Source organism: Lissotriton vulgaris, chromosome 12 (genome assembly GCF_964263255.1).
Source record: "Lissotriton vulgaris chromosome 12, aLisVul1.2, whole genome shotgun sequence".
Classification (NCBI taxonomy): Eukaryota; Metazoa; Chordata; class Amphibia; order Caudata; family Salamandridae; genus Lissotriton; species Lissotriton vulgaris.
This window is the reverse complement of record NC_141700.1, coordinates 772,482,184-772,496,254: the sequence shown is the minus strand read 5'-3', so window position 1 is coordinate 772,496,254 and position 14,071 is coordinate 772,482,184. Positions and strand designations below refer to the sequence as shown.

General features: G+C 49.1%; 1 protein-coding gene across 2 annotated transcripts in view; it reads left to right on the top strand.

Annotated features, from left to right (window-relative positions):
- The window catches only part of GIGYF1 (GRB10 interacting GYF protein 1), a 1,483,862-nt gene that overhangs the window by 414,342 nt on the left and 1,055,449 nt on the right, over positions 1-14,071 (top strand). For both annotated transcript variants that reach the window (XM_086946110.1, XM_086946109.1), the window contains exon 10: positions 8,809-9,012. In XM_086946110.1, the coding sequence (XP_086802236.1) occupies positions 8,809-9,012 (204 nt within the window). The remainder of the gene's footprint in view (positions 1-8,808; positions 9,013-14,071) is intronic.

Below are 14,071 nucleotides of genomic sequence, written 5' to 3'. Positions count from 1 at the left end.
TCCTTCGAGGACCGCTTACGAGTCACTCAACATCTAATCAACAGTCTACAATGGTGGACTTCAGACAAACACCTGTCGCAAGGACTACCGTTCCTGCTTCCGGCGCAACCACATATCATCACCACGGATGCATCCTTGGAGGGCTGGGGTGCAGTCCTACAAGAACTGCAGACCAACGGAAAATGGTCGCCACAGGAGTCCAAGCTCCACATCAACATTCTAGAGCTACGGGCGGTCTTCCTGGCGCTCCAATCGTTCCTCCCGCGCATCAGAAACTCCCCAGTGCTAGTCAGGACGGACAACACCACGACTATGCACTACCTGAACAAACAGGGTGGGACGCGCTCGCTATCTCTCTCTCGAGAATCTCAGAGAGTTTGGAACTGGCTTCTACAACATGGCATCACCCTCAAAGCCGAATACGTCCCAGGCAAGGACAATGTCCTGGCGGACGCCCTCAGCAGAGAACAGTCCCTATCCCACGAATGGGAGTTAGACGAGAGTGCATTGAACCACATCTTCACGAAGTGGGGGACACCACAGATAGACCTCTTCGCCACCAGGGAGAACGCCAGATGCCCAAGCTTCGCAAGCAGGCTTCCCCAACCAGGAACTCTAGGGAATGCATTTTCAATAGCTTGGCAGAACGTGTTTGCTTACGCCTTTCCGCCATTCCCACTGATACCCAGAGTAATCAGGAAAATGAAATCGGAGCCCTGCACTCTAATCCTCATCGCCCCATCCTGGCCGAGGCAGCACTGGTACACGGAGCTCCACCGTCTATCCGTCCACCCACCTCTTCGTCTTCACAGTCACCCAACCCTGCTCACGATGTCTCACGGGCAGGTTCTCCACCCGAACCTGGGCCCTCTGAAATTGTCAGCCTGGCTCCTGACTACCGTGAGTTCAGCCATCTAAACATCCCACAAGAGTGCAAAGATGTCCTGTCCAACGCCAGAGCTAACAGCACAAAAAAGACCTATACTCTCAAGTGGAAACGCTTCTGCATCTGGTGTGAAAAGGAGGGTCTACACCCCTTCCGGGTCACTCCCCAACAACTCCTGCCATACCTTCTACACCTGGCGCACTCAGGCCTGGCCCATGCGTCCATCAAGGTCCACTTGGCAGCGATTTCTAGGTTCACTCGAACTTCTAGGGGCCCCTCTCTGTGGGCGGACAGACTCATTAAGCAATTTCTGAAAGGCCTCTTTAGGTCCTTCCCTAGACCAAAACCTGTCCCTCCAACGTGGCAGCTCAACATAGTTCTTCACCAGCTGATGAAACATCCCTTCGAACCTATCCACAAGTCTGACATAAAATTCCTGTCGTGGAAGACAGCCCTCCTACTTGCTCTGACCTCGGCCAGAAGAGTAGGCGAGCTACAGGCCCTTTCCGTCCAGGACCCATTCCTTCAATTCAAGGAGGACAGAGTCATCCTGCGTACCAACCCACGTTTCATACCCAAAGTCCCTTCGGACTTCCATCTTAATGAGCCGGTGGTTCTTAAATCATTCTTTCCGAACCCATCTACCCCGGCTGAGAGATCACTGCACTCTTTAGACCTTCAAAGATGCCTAAAATTCTATCTTGACAGAACAAGACAATTCAGGAAGTCATCCCAACTCTTTGTCGCATTCAGCAGGCCTAGGAAAGGCATGCCCTTAACTAAACAGAGCATATCACGATGGATCTCCTCAGCCATAACTCTCTGCCACGAGAAGGCAGGAAGACCTCTGGACTCACGGGCCAAAGCCCACTCCACCAGAGCCATGTCTACGTCTGCGGCACTATTTGCTGGAGTGCCACTCCTAGACATATGTAGAGCGGCGACCTGGAAGTCCCCGCATACCTTCACCAGGCACTACTGCTTGGACGCTGAGCTGACGAAAGACGCAGCAGTGGGCAGAGCAGTGCTTCGCCATCTATTCCAGTGAGGTGAGCCCTCCTACTTCCCACCATCCTTGACTGGTATGCACATTTCTTTGTTACTAGATTCTGCATGACATTGTATGCTGTTGTTTTTTTCCTACAGTCACAAATGTTCATTTCTTGCAGTAATATACTGTCTGTATCTTCACAGAATGTGCATATTGTATTGCTTGCTACTCTGATTCAGGCATGTGAATCTATGAAAGACACCCAAATACTGGATAAGAAATGCGTTACTTACCTGTAACTGCAGTTATCCAGTATTAGTGTCTTTCATAGATTCACATGCACCCTCCCGCCTCCCCTGGAAGGACTCACCTCTCTCTACAGGTTTACACCTATCCAACTTGGTGCGTACGAAAATCTGAGAGACTGAGGCTCCTCACAGGAAGGTTCTAGAGGGAGGTAGTAGCTGATTGGTTGTTCCTTTTGTTTTGGTCCTTTTTTACAAAAGGACGCAGATAGGCTACCAAGGTGGGACCCTGGAGCCTACTCTATTTGGTCCTTCCTGCATAAGGACCTAGATAGGTTACTAAGGTTAGACCCTTAGACCTATTCTCTTTATGTATGTCTTAGGACATTACTTTTTTATGTACCGGAGGCTCCCGTCTCGACGACGGGGAATGATTCAGGCATGTGAATCTATGAAAGACACTAATACTGGATAACTGCAGTTACAGGTAAGTAACGCATTTCATCTCCAGTATTAGGGTGTCTTCAAGATTCACATGCTTGAATCTTTCCCGGTCGTCGAAGTGGGAGCCCCATGGTACATAAAATAGCGTGTGTGTGTGTGTGTGTAAAACAATAGCATAGCTAAAAATTTCCATAGGAAGTATTGTAACATAGCAATCAATAGGAAAAACGTGTCACTTTATTAGTTCATCCAAGTCATTAGATATGGTTAAAACTCCAGCCAATCAGGCTACTGCACCCAGTAGATCCTTCTCCCCAGAGGCTCAGAACCTCAGATTTTCTACGGCATGTCGTGTGAAGGGAGTCTCCCAGAGCTCTGCTCAGTACTTCAGCTTTTCTCTTCTAGAAATTCTTCACTACAATGTCTGCCGTTAAGAGATCACTCATCTGACACTGAGTCTTGTGGAAAATTGCGTTTTCACTCTGAGGACCCGCACAAAGTGTATTTACTTCCTACATCCTGACCATTAGGTGAGACTGTAAAATATGCAGGACTTTTCCTCAAAAGACTTTGGGACAGAGGAGGACGACTACTTCTGTGGCTACAGAAGCTCAAGATGACCCTGTATCTGATGTGGAGAGTGATTCCTCTCAAGACTTTAGCCTCCAAGAAAAGGGCTAATGAGGGGGAGATGGCTTCTCCTAATGCTAAGATGCTGAAGAAATATCACTCTTCTAAGCGTGAAGACCAGCCTTCCTCCTCTAAAGGGACCCCAGCTCTCCCTAAGGTTCACTCTCCACCTTCTATGCCTCAAAATCCCAGTCTGAGAGACTTTTACCTCCAGAAAACTGGCTCCTCGTCGACTAGCTCGTCATCGATCCAGCCATCGACTAAGTACTCCGTCACAACTATGACGACTGCTACCTGCTCTTCTCCTAAACCTGCTATGCTGTTTTTGTCTGCGTCTTTTCTGTCGATGCTGGTCTCCGTGACTGTGAGACTTAAGTCCTCTACTGCTTCTCTCTGTCAGTGATGAAAAAGCTTTCATCGACTGGATCCTCTAAAGATCTATTGGCTCTGTCGACGCCTGTCCCTTCGGTCGCTCGTCAATGGTCACTCCGTCGACGACAGTGAAACCTTTGCAAATGGAGGAACAAGTGTGTTTTTCGTCGATGGCTGCAGCTTCGTCAGCCGAATCTCTGGTTTCACCTTCAGGTTTGATGCCTCTAGTGCTTTTGCAGCCTTCAGCAGCTCTGTTGCTGCCTTCTGAACCAAGGAAAGTCTCTTTGCTTCAACATAGACAGACTTCTATTGACCTTTTATTACTAATACAAGCTTCTCCTAATCTTCCAGTGCAATCGTTTGATTATGGGGCGGATGAAGAGGATTCAGAGGACGATGATAGGTTTCGAGCAGCTCGTAGTTCTTTAGAGCTCCTCATTAAGTGCCAGGACATAGATGATGAAGAAGACTATGACTATTACTCTGAGCCAAATATTCAATCGCAGTCTCAAAATCTAGCTGCACAAATGCCTTTGTCACTCATTTCAAATTTGTAACATATGCTGGATGACTAGTACCGCAGTTTTCCACCTTCAGAGCCAGCTTCTTCGATCCCTCAGACGCCTATTCCTCCACCTTCATCACTCATTAGGCCGCCCCTCCTGCTTCTCCGATGGCATAGACTGCTCAAAATATAGAGGAAATTACTACAACTGATTAGGCTAGCAAAGAAGGGGGTTAGATGATAGATCCCTACTTTCGAGTGGGCCAATTGCCAAATTCAGACCTTCGCCTATAGCTCCTACTCCTGTTGACTCTCCGACTGTGCATATAGGTGGATTTCATGTCCTTAACGACAGAGCGGCTACGAGATTTCATCTCCCTATGGTCTCAAAGGACAAGGATTGTTTTTTTATACGATTTCAAAAGTCAACCACAGAAACCGGTTCGGGCGATACCAATAATTGATTTCATCTAGCAGGAGGGGTTAAGTCCTGAAGACCCCTGCTTTCATTCCTGCAGTCCTGTCACGCCTGGTTAAAAAATACAAGGCACCAGAAAATTCACCTGTCTGTTTAATTGGTCAATAAAAGCCGGATTTTGTTATTTCACAGGCAGCTCAATGTCGTGCCAGGAATCCTTCCTCTCCTTTGTTGGCTCCTCCTGATCGAGAGGGCAGACACCTTGATGCCATTGGGGAAAAAAATTCTACCATGTGTGCAACTACTGTCCAGGTGGCTAATTCCCTTGCCATTTTAGGTTGTTATGATAGGCAAATGTGGTCTGACATTTCTCCTTTTATCTCCTTCAACTCCTCTCCGGTTCAGACTTTCTTGGGAGCCATGATAAATACTCAGACAGCAAAAACTTATGTATCAAACGAAAGGCAGCAACGAATTTCCAAACTGGCATGTCTTTGCGCAAGAAAGTGGGTTTCTGGTCGACAGTTCAAGTCGCTTCTTGTAATGCTATATTTCAGCATTCCCCTAATTCCCAATTGTCTCAAAATGAGGCCTTTACAGGAGGAAATCGACAAACAATGGCAACAGGTCTCAGGTTCTAATCGTCATCACATCACATCTCAGATGCGCAGAGCGTTGCTATGGTGGACTCACAGCAGGCTGCTCCTTAGTAGCGGACGATCCAAGTTTCATACTTAAAACAGACGCTTCCCTCGAGGGAAGGGGGTGCATTTACAGGGTCTCACTGTCAAGGGAAAATGGGATGCTCAGCAACGAACTTGGCACATAAACCTTTTGGAATTACTGGCGATATCCCTGGCGCTAAAATCTTTTCGCACCCTTTTTCAAGGTGCTTCAGTGTTGATCCGAACGGACAACACGACAAGCGTGCATTATGTGAACGAACAAGGAGGCACAAGATCCATTTTACTGTTACTACAAGCTCAGCAGATTTGGAACTGGGCTATTCAACATCAAATAACTTTAACAGTTCATGCTCCGGGAGTGCCCAACATTCTAGCGGAATACCTGGGCAGGTCAATCTCATCCAAACACGAGTGGGAACTTCATCAGCTAACGCTGAACAACATCTTTCAGCTTTGTGGACGGCCCAATCTGTATCTGTTTGCGACCAGTCGGAACCGCAAATGCCATTTGTTAATCAAGCTGGCTTGCCCACCCAGGGTTATACAGGAATGCCTTTTTGATGAACTGGTTAAAAATGTATGTTTACGCTTTTCCACCGATCCCTCTAGTCCCAAGGGTGCTTCGAAAGATGCGGAGGGAGCCATGTTGCATTCTTCTCATTGCCCCCAGCTGGCCTCGCCAGATTAGGTTTTCAGAGCTGTTCCTTCTGTTGGAGGGCGATCTGATTATGCTTCATCCAATTCCAGATCTTCTGACATTGAACCAAGGACAAGTCTACCATCCGGACCCAGCATCTCTGCAATTGGCGGCTTGGTCCCCCAAGTCCAGTGCCCAAAGACCCTCCTCGACGAACCAGCCAACGCCTGCAGACTCAGAACCAACTTGGTTTGGTTGGGCTCGGCGGGTGCAGAGTGGGCTGGTCCGGAGCTTCCTGGTTGGCACCAGGTGGGTTGTTGCAGCAGAGCCTCTGTTGATGGGAGTCCCAGTCTTCAAGAGTCAAGGCAGGCAGGTCCTCCGGATGTCCCACGGTTGCTGTCTGCAGGAGTCGCCGTGATTAGGCAGGAGCAGGTTCCAGGATCGACCGGCTGGTAGGGCTGGGGCCAAGTCAGTTGTTGTCGTCCTGTTAGCAGCTGCAGGGCGAGTCTTCTTCTTGATCTTCTTTATTCTTTTTGTATCAGGATCTGAGGAAGGAAGGTTCAGGGAGCCCCATAATACTGAATTTAGGGGTGTTACAGGTAGGGCAAGGACAGGGACCAATGGGTCCCTGCCCTGGGGTGAGTACACCCCCTAGCCTGCCCCCCTCCTGTGGGAGGGGGCAGGAGCCTAGCTGTGATTGGGCAGGGCTCCCCATCTTCAAGATGGCCAGAGCCTTGGCTGTGCTTCACCTAGTCTCCACCTGAGGGGTGAGGTTGGCACAGGCTGGCACACCCAGCTTCCTGACTTAGTTTTTCCTGCCAGTCTTCCTGTCAGAGTGGGTGGCAGGACTGGTGGGGGCTGATTGCTGGGCAAATGGTCTGGAGAAGCTCACAGAGGCGGCATTCTTTTGAAGCTTCCCCCTGCCCTTCCTGGGGGAGGAGACCTAGCACCTCGCGCAGGATGTGCATTGTTGCAGGCCCAGGAGAGCGGGGGCTCTCCTACCCAGGGTTCCAGCAACATGTCTGTTGTGTGTTGGCCTCTGCGGCCACTCAGCCAGACGTTGATTGTAAGTTAGGTTTTCAGGGGGCATCTGAGATGCCCTCTGGTGCATTTTACATTAAATCTCACACTGGCATCAGTGCGGGTTTAATGTGCTGAGAAGTTTGGTACCAAAATTGTCAGTCTTCAGTGTAGCCATTATGGTACCTTGGAGTTCGTAATGACAACCTCCCAGCACCATATACTCTTAATGTCATCACTGCACTTAGTGCCCAGGAATGGCCCTGGATACTGTAGGGGCACAGGGCTCATGCACCTGGGCCCACACCACTGGCATAGGGCACCCAGCTAAAGGGGGGACTGATGTATGCCAAGGCAGTGGGTTTGTGGGCATGGCATACAGGGATGTGTGCCATGTCGACTCTTTGTTTAGTTCTGTACCTAGCTCACACTCACTCTGCCAAAGGCAGTGTGTGGGTACCCAGGACCAGGGCCCCTAAGGGTGGCACAATAAATGCTGCAGCCCTTGGGGTACTCCTCTGGTCACCATGCCCTGGGTACCTAGGGTACCATTTACTAGGGGCTGATAGGTGGCCTGAGATGCCAATTGGGTTTTGTTTCAACACAGTTTTGGGGGAAGGAAGGAGCCCAGGGCACACTGTCGAAGCACATCTGCAATTCAGAAAATAGTGGGGGCATACCAAGGCAAGAAAGATGGCACTTTCTCATAGTAGTTCAGCGTACCAATCCAAAATTCTTACCCAAAGTCATTTCTCCCTTCCATCTCAATCTGTGGAACTGCCAGTTTTCTTCTCGCAACCACAGACACTACCAGAAAGAACTCTTCACACATTAGATGTCAAAAGAGCATTGCTATACTACATAGAGAGGACTTGACCCTTTCGTAAGACAAAACCACTTTTTGTGTCTTTCTCACCACCACACAAAGGTAATCCCATTTCAAAATCTGGGATAGCTAGATGGATTGTTAAATGCATACAGATTTGTTGCCATAAAGCTAAATGTATGTTATCTGTTCCTCCTAAAGCCCACTCTACAAGAAAAATAGGGGCTTCAATGGCATTTTTAGGTACCATATCCCTAATGACATCTGCAGAGCAACTACATAGTCTACACCGCACACATTCACAGAACACTATTGTGTAGATGTGCAAAGCAAGCAACAAGCTAATGTGGGCCAGGCTGTTCTCAAAACATTATTCTAAACCACTGCAACAGATCGGGGTGGTCGCCACTAGGGATGAATACTACTATACAATCTATGCACATTGTGCAATCTGCAGCTCATATGCCTCGAACGGAAAATGCTACTTACCAGTATGCATCTGTTCTTGGCATGTAGAGCTGCAGAGTTGAACACGCCCACCCGCCTCCCCGGCTACCCTTGTCTGTTCCAGTATTATCTTAATTAGATGCAAATTACATGGGCATCCTTCCTTTTCTTGCAAAGCTCCATCAGTTCCCTAATGGCAAAAAACAATTTGGGGATGGAGCCGATGCCCATGCGCAATGTAGTCCAAAGGAAGAGTCTCCTATCTTGTGACTTCCAAAGAACTTTTCAGGACAACAACAAACTGCAAACATCTGGGCCCAACACTAGGTGGCGATCTATGCACAGTGTGCAACTCTGCAGCTCTACATGCGAAGAACAGATGCATACTGGTAAGTAGCATTTTCCTTCCAGTAGTTGGCAGGGAGTTCGAGCTAGGCTAACTACTGGAGTTACTATAAGTGAGAAATATTTCCTTTGGTCTTGGTGCTTAAAATGCAATTTCCTTAAGCTTCAGGCCTTTAGCATCCAGATGAATTGCCCTTTGTGTTTGCTTTTCTACATTAGTTCAGGTATTTCCTCTTTATGCAGAACATAAGTCACTTCACATAAACAATGCAAAGTTGTGTAGGTTTTACCTTAATGCATAGTGCTGCATTCCAAAAGGTTTGGCCATAAAAAACATGTCTTTCTTGATCCTTTAGCACGTGTTGTATTTGAAGACACCAGTGCTACAGCCCGAAAAGAGTTTGCACGCTCAGACAGCGACAACTGGCGAATTCTTCGTGAGGAACAGCAACAGCAACAGCAACAACAACAGCAGCAGCAGCAGGAAGAGGATGATGAAAATGGTTGGAGACTGGCTGTGGCAAGACGAGATAGTGAAAGGTGGCGATCCACTAGCCCAGGTGAGTGAAATGCAGGAATGTGTTTGTAGTGCTTATACTCAACAGCACCATATACCACCCAACCAATGTATGTCATTGCCTACATATGGACACCCAGCAGCCATGTTGTTTATCATCTTTTCTCTGAATGGGAGACAGTAAAGGTTCAATTGTCATTAGTTAATTCCTTTAAAGGAAGATGGCCATTCTGAATCATGGTTATGAATTAATGAGGGGATGGGAACGAACCACAACAGTGTCAAGGTCTCAAGGATAATTTCTTTTGAGACCCTCAACCACGTGATCAGTCTGCTGTGTATGTATCCTCCGTTCTGATAGATACATCTGCCAGTCGATTCCTCACCTTGTGAATATACCCTTGTGTCAGCAACATTCGGAAATTCTTTCGTAGCTTCGCGCCGACGTGGGCGACTTCATAGAGGTATGGTATCGCGCGCGACTCCGCTGACGTCACCGACACCATATTAGGCCCACGCCGGCGTGATGACATCAGTTCCCTTTTTTCTGCGGCGTCGACGCTAACTGTTTTCTAGGGATCGTCCGTAGCAATTGCTGTAACTTTGTTACTTTGAGATAATTGTGCTTCATTGTCTTCTCTCTCGACATGTCTTTGAAGAAGACCGGGTATAAGGTTTGTGGGGAGTGTGGGAAGACTATGTCCATTACGGATCCACATGAATGCTGCATATGGTGTCTAAGCTCCGACCACGATGTCGAAGACTTCCAGTCTTGTAGAAAGATGTCATCCAAGGCCCTGCGGGAGAGAGAAACCAAGCTTCTCGTGGCTAAATGCAAAGCCAAGAAAGAGAAGAAAAGTTTGAGGTCGCGAACTCTGCGTTCGAGGTCGCGCTCTGACTCGTCCTCGCCCCGACTCGTCCTCGCCCCATGCATCACGATCTTCAAAGAAGAAACATAAGAGAACCCATAAGTCCCGGCATCATTTGAGGAAGGACTCTGGTTTAAAGCCGATTTCGCAGGTGAAGCTGGTTGAAAAGGTCGTGGTGTCTTCGGCTTCGGAAGAGCAGGACGCCGAGGGTGAAGTGTTGCCTGCAAATTCGCCAGGTTCACCGAGGCAGGTGGCGAATCCATCTCCGGATCAGTCTCATCCTTCAGGTCGGGAGGATGAAGGTGAGCAGGAAGTGGTTTGTGAGGGAGAGGCTCCGTTGCCAGATTGTCCGTCGACTCCGGTGCACCAGCCCGAAGAGGTAGACGTCTTATCGACTCCACGCCCTCAGGAGCAGCCCGGGCGTTTGTACCCAGCCTTCCCGGCTCCAGGTCAGGATCCGTCGCATTTCCTGAATGCAATGTTTGGTATATATTCCAGGGCTATGTAACCCACTGGGGCTCCTGCTGGTCCCACGGGTCCGATGGCGTTTGGTTTGGGTGTTCCCCAGACCTATGCTCCTACGCCCATTATGCCCTTTATGCCGGCTCCGGCGCCGCATTGGCATTTTTCGACGCCGGCGAGGCCTTCGACTACGAAGCCTTTGATGCCGAAGTAGTCAACGCCTAATCCATAGACGCCGATTCTATCAGCTCCGATGCCGAACCCGATCGACCTCGTATGAAAATGCCTCGTCCGACGTCTGTGTCGGTGCCAACTCCGTCTGGGTCGACAGTGGATCCGTCGGCCTTGTATTCGAAACAAAGGTCGAGGCGTGAAGCGCAGAGGCTTTTGGAGGAAGAAAGGTTTCGAGAAGGTAATTTGGAGGAGGGTGAGCGACAAGTCTGAGGACCCATTTGATGACCTAACTGTTGCTAGTGGGATTTAGTTTAAGTGCCGGATGCACCCTCTAAGGATGTGGCTCCTTACCATGCGGTGATAAGGAAGGCGGCAAGTTTGTTGAACATTACTCTGCCTACTGCTGAGTTTAAATCGAATCTTCTTACGGAGGTCCTTCACTCACCATCTTCAGTGGTTGAACCAATTCTGCCGTTTAATGATGCACTGGCAGAGCCAATTTTAGATGTTTGGAAGAAACCTTTGTCGGCTCCTGCAGTATCTAGGGCTGTTGCCAGGAGATACAGAGTTGCTCCTGCTGACTCGGAATTTTTGTCCGCTCACCCTCTGCCTGAGAGTTTGGTGGTGCAGGCTGCCTGTTCCAAGAGGTCAACGGGAGCTTTCCCACAGGTACCTGCAGAAAAGGAGTCGAGAAAACGGGATAAGGCTGCTAAAAAGGTTTTCTCCTCTGCCAGTATGGCGTTGAAGTCCACAAATGCGACCTGCCTGATGGGACGTTATATCCACGCCCTTATGGATACTGTGAAATAATTGATACCAAAGATACCGGAAGATGATAGAAAGGACTTCCAGGAGGTAATCTCGGACACTGAGGCTGCAGCAAGGCAGGTAATCCAGAGTGGTTTGGACACAGTCGAATCTGTGGCTAGGGTCATGGGCTCTTCAGTGGCTAAGAGGAGAGCTGCATGGCTAAAGTCTTCTGAGTTTTCCACGGATTTTCCAGTCTGCATTAATGGATCTACCATTCGACGGATCTGGTCTGTTTGGCAAAACGTTTTAAAGACAGCAGGGCGACAGCTAAGTCGTTGAGCCTTCAGACCAGGGGATCCTTTGGAAGACGCTTTAGAGGGTTTGACAGATCTTCTTTTCGTTGCTACAAGTCAAATCAGCAGCAACCCCAGCAGCAGCAAAACTTCTGTATAAGGCGTACAGAGGCAGACCGAGAGCACGCCCCAGAGGTCGTCAAGTTACCTCCTCCTCTTCTTCCTCTTCTCCTTCCCAGCCCCCTGCCAACGCAGCAAAGCAGCCCTAGATCCGCCATTCCGGATCATGCGGGCCCAGTGGGGGGCCGGCTTACCCATTTCCTATGAGATTGGGAATTAATTACATTGGATCTTTTGGTTCTCAATCTAGTGGGAAATGGGTATGCTCTTCCCTTTCGGGAGTTTCCCCCAAATTACCCTCCTTGCCAGGGTTATTGTACGGAGGACCACCTGCTTCTCTTGCAGGAAGAAGTCCTGGCGCTGTTCAGAAAAGGTGCGATAGAGGTGGTTCCCGAGCAGGAAAGGGGTCAGGGGTGCTACTCCCGGTATTTTCTGATCCCCAAGAAGGATGGCAGGCTTCGGCCAATCCTGGATCTCAGGCTCTTGAACTTGTATCTGAAGCAGGAGAAGTTCAAGAAGCTCACCCGTGCTCTGGTTCTTCAGGCGCTGATGGAAGAAGACTGGATGGTGTCAATCGACTTACAAGATGCGTATTTTCATATTCCTATCTTGAAATCGCACAGAAAGTATCTGCCTTTCACGGTTGGGTCGCAACACTACCAGTTTGCGGGCCTTCCGTTTGGCCTTACTACTGCGCCACGAGTCTTCACCAAGGTGATGGCAGTGGTGGCAGCACATCTCAGGAGGTTGGGGATACCTGTATTCCTGTATCTGGACGACTGGCTGATCAAAGCAGAGTCGCCGGAGAAGGTGCTCCATCACCTACAGGAGACAACTCAGTTGCACAGGTTGGGTGTTTAGATAAATGTACCCAAATCTCACCTGGTGTCCTCCCAGCGCAACCTGTTCATAGGTGTGGTACTGGACACTACTGTATGTTGTGCATTCCCTCCACCTCAAAAAATTCCCGGCATACAGGAAATTATTCCTTTGTTTCACAATGGAGCGCTCGTTCCAATCCTGAAGGTCCTTCGCTTGCTCGGTTTGATGGCTTCTTGCATACTGCTGCTTAACCATGCGCGCTGGCACATGAGGGCACTCCAGTGGTGCCTCCGCAGGCAGTGGTATCAACACAACGGGGATCTCAGGGAGTCACTGAGGATCTCCAGAGAAACTCAGCGGATCTGACTTGGTGGAGTGTGGAAGGCAATCTGTCACAAGGAAAGCCTTTTCATCTCCGAAACTCCTCCGGTGTTACTCCATACATACACTTTTTCTGTGCATTGAAAAATATTGAATAGTCTAAGCTGCTTGTACTGACAATTTGTTTTCTAATAAAACTGCAGTTCCCAACTACAGTATTGGACCAAATGTAAGCGATATTATTTTCCAACTTCCGGAGACCCGTCTGTCACGCCCAGCACGTACCCCCATTGTTATTAACGTATTTCACGAGATCTTTGCTATATTTTTTGTAAGTTGTTGTAGGAGAGTAGGGTCTGCAATCCTATGATCACCCAGATTTTTTTGCTTTTGTTTCACTGGTTTACGACTTTCTCTGGCTGTGGGCCTGCCAATCAGACCCACAGCCTGGCTGTTCTCTTTCTAAATTACCTCATGTACCCTAGGTGCATCTACCAATTGGTACTGGGCCACCTTATCAGACCCTGTAACTCAGGGCATAGGTGTACCCAGGGCTGCCAGGGGCTGCAGCACGTATTGTGCCACCCCTGGCTGGCCTCCTAAATTTGACACAACTGGCTGCATGACAGCTGGGGCAAAGTCGTGTAATCACCCTTTGCTGTAGGTGTAGTATACCTATACCTAACCCTAAAATGGACACACAGATTCCTATCAGTCACTCCTATGGCAGGCCTTGACAATCCTGAAGGCAGAGTGCTTGGAATCGTGTGAGATGGTGCTCTGGCATGAGCTGAGCCTGTCTGCAGCTTGCGGAATCAAGTCCTAATAGCTGTTCCATGATATCGCATACCATATACTCTTAAGTGCATTATAATCCTCGCGGTTAAATGCTATCTTTGGTATTGCTTTATCAAAACATGTCGAGTAAGGTGTCATACGAATTGGAATACTAACCCCTCGCCAATTCTGGCGACGGGGTTAGCATTCCACCCTTCTAGAGGGACACGACATGTATGTAACTGTGAACCCCGGTTAAAGTTAACTGAAGCCTCAGCTCCACAAAATGGATGCTGCCACCACAGACACGAGTCTGACCCCCTGCTGCTGGGAGTCCTTCCAGCGAGGGGAGCCTGGACAAAGGGTTTCCTGTCAGGGGCGGTGCTAGCACCGTCCCAGACATGGTTTTGTGTATCCTGGGTAGGCAGGGCTTTACAGGAAGGTGACTGCTGAGTGGCACCCCGGTGCTCACTACGCATAGGCCGGTCTGAACCAGTTCCAGGGGCACACCAGC